The 9,221-nt window shown below is 38.1% G+C and overlaps 1 protein-coding gene across 1 annotated transcript; it reads left to right on the forward strand.

The window, feature by feature from the left end:
- The first annotated feature begins 6,498 nt into the window (after positions 1-6,498).
- Positions 6,499-8,202, forward strand: LOC131023939 (3-ketoacyl-CoA synthase 5-like). The gene has a single exon (XM_057953601.1). The coding sequence runs from the start codon at positions 6,621-6,623 to the stop codon at positions 8,076-8,078; it is 1,458 nt and encodes a 485-aa protein (XP_057809584.1). The 5' UTR covers positions 6,499-6,620; the 3' UTR covers positions 8,079-8,202.
- The last annotated feature ends 1,019 nt before the right edge of the window (positions 8,203-9,221 follow it).

The raw sequence follows: 9,221 nt of genomic DNA on the forward strand, positions 1-9,221 counted from the left end.
GTTGCGTATGATTAGAGGGTTTGGTTATCTGCACGTCAAAGTTTATGACGCAAATTAGGTAAAGATAAAAGGAATTGAAGTTGAACTATGATTCTACATGCTAAACTGAACTGCCAAACCTAATTGCATCCAAATAGTTGCAACTTACTAATTACTATGATTTTGAAATTATTTACATCAATTAATTATTAATTATAGGCCAGACGGATTAATGCATGTAATCAATTTAATTAATTAGTTTACAATTATATATATTATTATTTGGAAAAATATAGCAACGAAGAACATGGCGTTTTCAATTTGCATTATATTATGTAGGACTATACGGAGCTAAAAAGACCAGTTGTTGCATCTCATTAATTTGCAATAGTGTGAACACTAATGTTGCCACTGATTTTTTGGTACATATATATATTGAAAAATATATTTAATGTGATTTTAAATGGATGGTTCGATATGCTAGAAACCATAATCAATTTGAACCGCAAAGAAAAAAAATAGTTGTACTAAACGACGGAAATTAAATTAAAAAAAAAAGACATAAATTGTTTCCAAGTGTTGGCAATTTAATTATGTGTCCTTCTCATTTATGGGTATTAGTTGGAGTTATCTTGTAGTCAATAGTTTTGAGCATCTAACTACAAAATAATGAGCTAGCAATTGGTTGTAGATTAAAAACAATTGAAAAATATGGTTTCTTGTTGTGAGAGATAAATGTGGGCCTCCCAGCCACTTGATTGACAAACATGACCTAAGAACACCTTTGATGCATTACATCACTTTAATGTGGATTTTGTATCATGATTTTGGCATCAATATCTTTCTAAACTCCTCCATTCACACCAAAAATAACATGCATCTTCCAAAATATTAAACTGGCACGTAATTATAAATGTGCAAATCCAGGACGTGATAATTTGTACCAAACTGGTGGTTTTGGAAGTCGCCTTCATTATTTTAATGGAGTTAAACAAAATTAATAATGATAGATAATAAATCAATTGATAAAGAATGTAAAATGAACTATACAATATATATTCTAGTACTCGTTTCTATTGGGTGTGTTAAAAACGAGTACATGTAACATATGTATTACCCTTTCGCTATCTACTTAATATTATTTCCGTCTACAATAAATATGGTGTGGATAGAAGGGTATGAATTTTATAAAAATATTGGGAGATATATGTGTATAAAGTAGAAAATATATTTTAATAAAGTTGAATTGTTAATTAATTAATTAAGGAGTAAATGATAAGTGAAATGAGTTTTTTGTAAAATATTTTATGTGAATATAGTAAAAATATAGTACATAAAAATAAATATTTCAAAATAAAATATATATATATATATATTTATTATGAACAAATAAAAATGATAAAAAAAATCACAACAAATTACTTATTATGCAACTACAAGATTGGTGGTTATGGGTTTGGCAATGGTGGCATTAAATTTTACTGATTCAGTATTTATCGAATGAAGGAAATTGTGACAACTCCTTGGAATTCTTTTACCTCATTTAATTTCTTTTATATACGAGCAGCCAAACGATTTAACTTTTTGGTGCTAAAATATTTGCTAAAGTGTCTATAGTCATTGACTTTAAAGTAGAGTAATCACATTATCAATTAACTTCTTTCGAGAAATGCAATTAACGTTCATCGGCCATCTGTATTGTTTATTAGAGCATCCCAGCGCATGATCTTCGCCCCGGGTCTATGCGCGTCGTTGGTGCCTCGTCTGCGCTGGAGACACGGGCGAAGTCGATGCCGGATCTCTACGGCGCAACGGGTCGATGACAAAAAAATAGAGTGTTCGTGTGCTACACGCGCAAGGTTTAAATAAATAAATAAATGAGTTGGGGAATAAATTTGCAGAGATGGAAAATACTTGCTGGCAGGGGCGCGCGGATCCAGAATTTGAGGTTAGGGAGGTTGAATTTATTGATCTACGACGCCTGAAAACATTTAATTCATTTTATGCATTCTTTTAAAAAAAATACAAAAACATCAAGTAATTTTTTTGAGTATTCCGTACACTTCATTTTCATACATTTTTTTAACAATCACTTAATATAATAGATAATTATTTGCAATTCAATTAATTCAACATCAAGTAGATTGAAAGCATACAAAAACATACTTTTATGCATTCTTTTAAAAAAAATATATTTCATTTTCTAAACAAATAAAATAACTTTCATTGTTAATAATTAGTAATTTTATTTTTAACTTTAGAATGGACTCAAATTCAACATTATAAATTAAATAAGAAAAAAAATAGTATAAAAATAACATAAATGTAACAAATCAATGTACAATGTCAAATAATTAATATGGATAGTCGGATATACAATAAATAATGTATTATCTTTTTTCTTCTATTTCTTATTTAAATACACATATATAGATATATAAAATAAAATATAAATCTATATTTTTTTTTAAAAAAACTCACAAATTGGGAGGGGGCTTCAGCCCCCCTGAATCCGCCACTGCTTGTTGGGGAAGAAGAAGAAGGCTTGCTGGGGGGGAGGGGAGTGGAGGGTGTATGGGCCGGGAGTTGGGCCAAGGTTTGGGTTTTGTTTTTGGGAAAAGGTGCAGATTGGCCCCCGAAGTAGTAGCCCCTATAGCGTATAACCCCTCTTATTCACTGTGTATGCAACTAAACCCCTTAACTCCGAGAAAATGGTGCAAATTCCCCCCTCTGACCTAACGCCATTAACGGCCGTTAGTCAACTCTTTTTTTTTAATTATCTCTCATCTTTCTTTTCTCTCAAAAAGTCACGCACAAAAAAACAGGGAGCTCTCCTCCTCCAAAATTTGATCGTCGCCGCCGCTGATTCAAGCTCCGGCGAGGCCAGGCGAGGCTGGCCGAGGGCGCCGCCCCTTCCCTTATCTCCTGGGCCCTAAACCAAGGAGCTCTCTCGACTGCACACGCTCAGCGTCAAGGGCGAACCCTAATTCTCCCCTTCCGTCCGAAATTGCCGCCGCGATATCCGGCAAATCGGCCGCCTACCGCCAACGACACCCATCGCATGTTCTCTCTCTCAATCTGTGACAGATCGTGAGCCCTAGCTTTTCTCGATGAGGAGTCGTCTCTTTCTCTCAAATACGGCGAAATCGCCGCCACCGCTGGCCGGCAAGCAGCCAATCTATGGCTCCAGTGCATCCGCACCTGGCCGGAGAGCCGCCTCCTGCTCGATTCTCCTCTGAAGAGGACAAATGATTGAACCTTAGCACCAGCCTGCCTCCACCGCTCGAATTTCGAATGAAGAGTGCCAAGCACGCTCCCCATCACCAATGGTTGCTCTCTCTCAAACTTGCGGTCGTCCTCTGTGTTTTGCTTCAACAAAAGACAGTGTGAAGGTTGCCCCCAAATCACGCCGCAGAAGCAAGCCAGCCGCTTCAAAGCTTCGCGAGTTTGTGATGTTTGGCAAGGTGTCGGCGCCGTCGCCAAATTTGACGCCTCTCACAATGTAACGATCATAACCTCCTTATTTTCGCTATTTCTATATAATGTCGATTTGATTGGAATTGGAATTGGAATTGGATTAATTGTTTGTGTTGCTGATAAAAGATGATCCAACAACTTGGTGATTCAACAGCCGTTAGCGGCGGTGCAGTGGCCGAGAGAGAAAGAGGGTTGAGTGAGAGAGATGAGAGTTAATTTAAAAAAAAAAAAAAAAAGAGTTGACTAACGGCTGTTAACGACGTTAGGTCAGAAGGGGGAATTTGCACCCTTTTCTCGGAGTTCAGGGGTTTAGTTGCACACACAGTGACTAAGGGGGGTTTTACGCTATAGGGGCTACTACTTCGGGGACTAATCTGCACCTTTTCCCTTTCTTTTTTGATGTTTGATTTTTATTTTTCTTTGATTTTTCTTTTTATTTTTTAAATTATATTTTTTTAATTCTTTTAGTTTTTTTATCTAATTTTAAAATCTTATATTTTATTTTAATTATTGCAATGTTTGAATTTTAATTTTAATGAAAATTTGAAATCTTAAAATAAAAGTGTAGAATTGAGGATTTTGTGGAAATGAAGATTTAAGACACAAGCTAAGACACAATGGCTGTAGAGAGTTGTGTCTTAGGTGAGGACCATCACCTAAGACACAAGGGCTGTGAATTCTCTTAGTGCAAATCTTTGTATCGCCTAATCGGTACAATCCGATCAAGTAATTAACTCATGTGATTTCGTTATATCATTAACAAAAAAAATTGTGACTGTCAATGATAATTGAATAAGTGGGATAGAAGGCATATAATATATATAGGCAGAGGTTTAAATAAAAATTATTGTTTAAAATGAAAGCGCATAATTATTCTCAATTCTTCGATCCATAATTATTCTCAATTCTTTGATCGTGATGATTTACGGTGAATGCAACATCTTGATGAATGTATTACCTGAGTTTGAATCATAGAGGAAACAAATCTTATTTCTTTTGGAATGCAATAAATTTCATTACGAAAACGATAATTTTGCACTTCTAATGTAGTGTTCTCACGATAAATGTAATATATATATATATATATATATATATATATATATATATATATATATATATATATGGGCGCGCACCAGTGAGACCCTCTATTTTTCGTGAGACACTGAGGACAATGAATAAGACATATATACTGATGAACAAGGGCCACAAAACAATATATACTGATGAATAACAAAATTTAAAAAATTGATAATGAATAAGTCATATAAATTGATGAACAAGTTAGTATGAACAATGTAGTATATACTGATGAATAACGGAATTTAAAATATATTGCTCCCTCCAGAATTCTAACCCTGAGAAAAAAATTCTCCCTCTAGATACAATATCAGTCATATGATAGATGAAATAAACGCACGAGATCGTGTCTCAGGTCTCACTAAAAATAGGGAGTCTCATTGGAGCGCTCCCCTATATATATATATATATATATATATATATATATATATATATATATATATATATATATATATATATATAGTAACTAGCAGTATGCCTCACAATGGGGCCACGTAGCACACTAGTATACTGATGAATAACGAAATTCTAATTAATGGCGTTTACACCCAAATTGACTCGTACCCAAATCATGACCCGCATGCTAATCCAAACCCGCATTCTGACCCAAATCATGTAAATGACACCATTTAGTTATACAAATGACACTGCTTATAATTGACATTATTCAATTATATAAATTACGCTGTAACATTTTAAAATGTTATAGTGTCATGTTCAATCTTATAGTGTTATTTAAAATATTATAGTGTCATTTACAATCTTATAGTATCAATTACAGAAAGTGTCATTTATATTTCTGAATAGTGTCAATTATACACAGTGTCATTTATAATGTTATAGTGTCATTTTTATAACATAATAGTGTCAATTACAAGCAGTGTCATTTGTATAATCGAATAGTGTCATTTACACGATTTGAGTCAGGATGCGGGCTAGGATCTGGATACGAGTCAACTCGGATATACCCAAGGCCACCTCCAACATGAATATGCATAAAGAATATAAGTATGCATAACGTTACACACAAATATGCATAGCATTATTCGACAACGAGAGACACCATAGGGTTTGCACGCTGATACTTTCTCATGCATAGTTATATTCAGCATCATGCATATTTGTGTTTACCTTTATACATATTGGTGTTCAATTATATGCATAATTTTGACGATGGTCGCAGGAAAAAAATGAGTTTTCGGTTTAAAAAAATAATAATAATAGTAATTTTTATTTTTTATATAATTTTTGAAATGACTATTTTACCCCTCTGTGTCTTTTGCCTGGGAAGGCTTTTGAAGGTCTTGGGAGGATGCTGTCGTGTGGCGCGTTCCTAGTGCGCCACGTGGCCCTATTATGTGGTTCGGATTTGGACCTATATATTATGAGGAGAGTGGATACTACAGAATCTCGCTCCTATATATATATATATATATATATTCTAGTAATTTATAAAATAAGGATAAACGTTATAGAAATTACATTTTAGGTTTATCCTTACACATTCGAAGAAGAAAAAGAAACGTAACTTATAGCACATCATGACATAGACGGAAGTGCAAACAAAAGAAACGAAAATCTGTTAATTATGAGAATATCTGATGTATAACAAGGCACAAACTCATTAATTGACGAAGAACACCGTACCGACTTGCACGTAACAAAACAAAATAAAAATAAAAATCTCATATATCAATATCATGTACTACATAAAATTTACTTTTAATCCATCAACTAAACCGTGTATACTATTTGTACCCAAAGCATATAAGGATCGGTTTGTAAAACACTTTCCAAATTAATTCAATCTTGGACACTGAAATACTAATCTCTTCTCTTGAATAAGGCAACAATATAAACAGCATTAATAAATTGGTAAAAGCAGATAATTTGATTTAGAGTTAGTGAATAATAGGAGTAGCATATAGAGGGAGGTGCGATATATATAGAAGTCCAGCTAAGAGAGCGTTGTGCGTCATCAAGTTGTTCATTAAATCCTCCTACCTGCCTACATTGATTGCTCCCTCCACACTTCCAGCTTTTAAATCCCCACCCCGCCCTCACAGCACCACCACCTCCTCATATCAATGGCAGACAAGTACTTGAAGCTAGGCTACCAATACCTAGTCAACCACATCCTGATGCTGCTCCTCATCCCGACGGCGGCGGGAGTGGCGGCGGCGATCCTCCGATGCCCCCCCGAGGAAATGCTGGCGACGTGGAAGTCCCTCCACTTAGACAGCCTCCACCTCCTCTGCTTCTCCTTCCTGGGCATCTTCATCGCCACCGTCTACTTCATGTCGAAGCCGCGCTCCATCTACCTGGTGGACTACGCCTGCTACAAGCCCCCCGTCACCTGCCGCGTCCCCTTCTCCACCTTCATGGAGCACTCCCGCCTCATCCTCAAAGACAATCCTAAGAGCGTCGACTTCCAAATGCGCATCCTCGAGCGCTCCGGCCTCGGCGAGGAGACCTGCCTCCCCCCTGCCATCCACTACATCCCCCCCACCCCCACCATGGACGCCGCCCGCGGCGAGGCTCAGATCGTCATCTTCTCCTCCATCGACTCCCTCATGCACAACACCGCCCTCAAGCCTAAGGACATCGACATTCTTATAGTCAACTGCAGCCTCTTCTCCCCCACTCCATCTCTCTCCGCCATGATCGTTAACAAATACAAGCTCCGGAGCAATATCAAGAGCTACAACCTCTCCGGCATGGGCTGCAGCGCCGGACTCATCTCGATTGACCTAGCTAGGGATTTGCTGCAGATTCACCCTAATTCCAACGCGCTTGTGATTAGCACTGAGATCATTACCCCTAATTATTACAAGGGCTCGGAGCGCGCGATGCTCCTCCCCAACTGCCTCTTCCGCATGGGCGGCGCCGCCATCCTGCTGTCGAACAAGCGGCGGGACCGGAGGCGCGCCAAGTACAAGCTGGTCCACGTGGTCCGCACGCACAAAGGCTCGGACGACAAGGCGTACAAGTGCGTGTACGAGCAGGAGGATCCGCAGGGGAAGGTCGGCATAAACCTGTCCAAAGATCTGATGGTGATCGCCGGCGAAGCGCTGAAATCCAACATCACGACGATCGGGCCCTTGGTCCTCCCGGCGTCGGAGCAGCTGCTCTTCCTCTTCACCCTAATCGGCCGGAAAATCTTCAACCCTAAGTGGAAGGCCTACATCCCGGACTTCAAGCAGGCGTTCGAGCACTTCTGCATCCACGCGGGGGGGCGGGCGGTGATCGACGAGCTGCAGAAGAACCTGCAGCTGTCGGCGGAGCACGTGGAGGCGTCGCGGATGACGCTCCACCGCTTCGGCAACACGTCGTCGTCGTCGCTCTGGTACGAAATGGGGTACATCGAGGCCAAGGGGAGGATGAAGAAGGGAGATAGAGTGTGGCAGATCGCCTTCGGCAGCGGATTCAAGTGCAACAGCGCCGTCTGGAAATGCAACCGGACCATCAAGGCGCCGGCCGACGGCCCCTGGCACGACTGCATCGATAGGTATCCAGTGCACATCCCGGAAATAGTCAAGCTCTGATCATTAATTATATGACTATAAACATCTCTCTCTATATATATATGTGTGTTTGTAATCGATAAAACCAACACTTTCACTCATCATCGATCAATTGTTAATGATAATCATCGCCTTATTGTTTTAATTACCTCTACTTTTGTTTCCTCTGCATGCATTTACTGCTAGCTAGGGTTGCATGGCCTATTTACTGCTGTCAGATGCAGTAAGTTTTTCTTCTGAAAATTTCCGGAAATTACACTGAGATACCATCGTGAATCATGGGAAAATGTTGTATCATTTGGGGAATTTTTGCCATCAGTTTAAGAGATAGAACATAAAAAAATTTAGTGCTGCCTGAAAAGCATGACATGTAAATGGCAAATAAATGTATGTCCTTGACATTTATTCTGGGTTTTTAGAGGTTTTGCAAGCTGTATATATATAGAATAGGCAGGGAGGCGAATCTAATAAATAAAATAATGTCCGGCACGTAAAATCTAGAGAGAGAGAGTGTGCATGTGAATCAGTTGTAGAAGATTGAGACAAGTGATTGGAGCATCCAACAACCACACATGTAATGTAATTTGATGCAAGGCATTGACCAATCAACAGTGTTGGGCAAGGCTAGTAAATGCTACCGCCAACTTTGTTGCCGTTAAATTACAGCCTCTTAATTATGCTAAATAAAGGGCCGCCGCTGCACTAATTACCTGCATTTTCAATTTATTACTATTTCACACAATTCATAATTAGATCTATATATGAGATGGAACACTTATGTCATTTTCTCCTTGATTATTTGAGATGCCTACTATTAGAATTTAAATATATGGTTTCAATTCATGGGTTCGACCAAACCATATGTTGACTTCAAAAATACAGATATACTACTCCCTCTGTCCCTGAAATAAGTTCCTCTTTTTCCTTTTTGAGACGTCCCCCAAATAAGTTCATATTTCTTTCTTTCCATTTTTGAACAACTACCCCACCACTAATAATACTTAATTTATTCTTATTTTTCACTTTTTCACCACTCTCAATACTAATTATAACACTTTTTCACCTTTTCATCACTCTCAATACTAATTATAACATATTTTTCTCCATTATCAATACACTTTACCATTTTTTCTTAAAACTCGTGCCGTCCCCAAAGAGGAACTT

Source organism: Salvia miltiorrhiza, chromosome 4 (genome assembly GCF_028751815.1).
Source record: "Salvia miltiorrhiza cultivar Shanhuang (shh) chromosome 4, IMPLAD_Smil_shh, whole genome shotgun sequence".
NCBI classification, from domain to species: Eukaryota; Viridiplantae; Streptophyta; class Magnoliopsida; order Lamiales; family Lamiaceae; genus Salvia; species Salvia miltiorrhiza.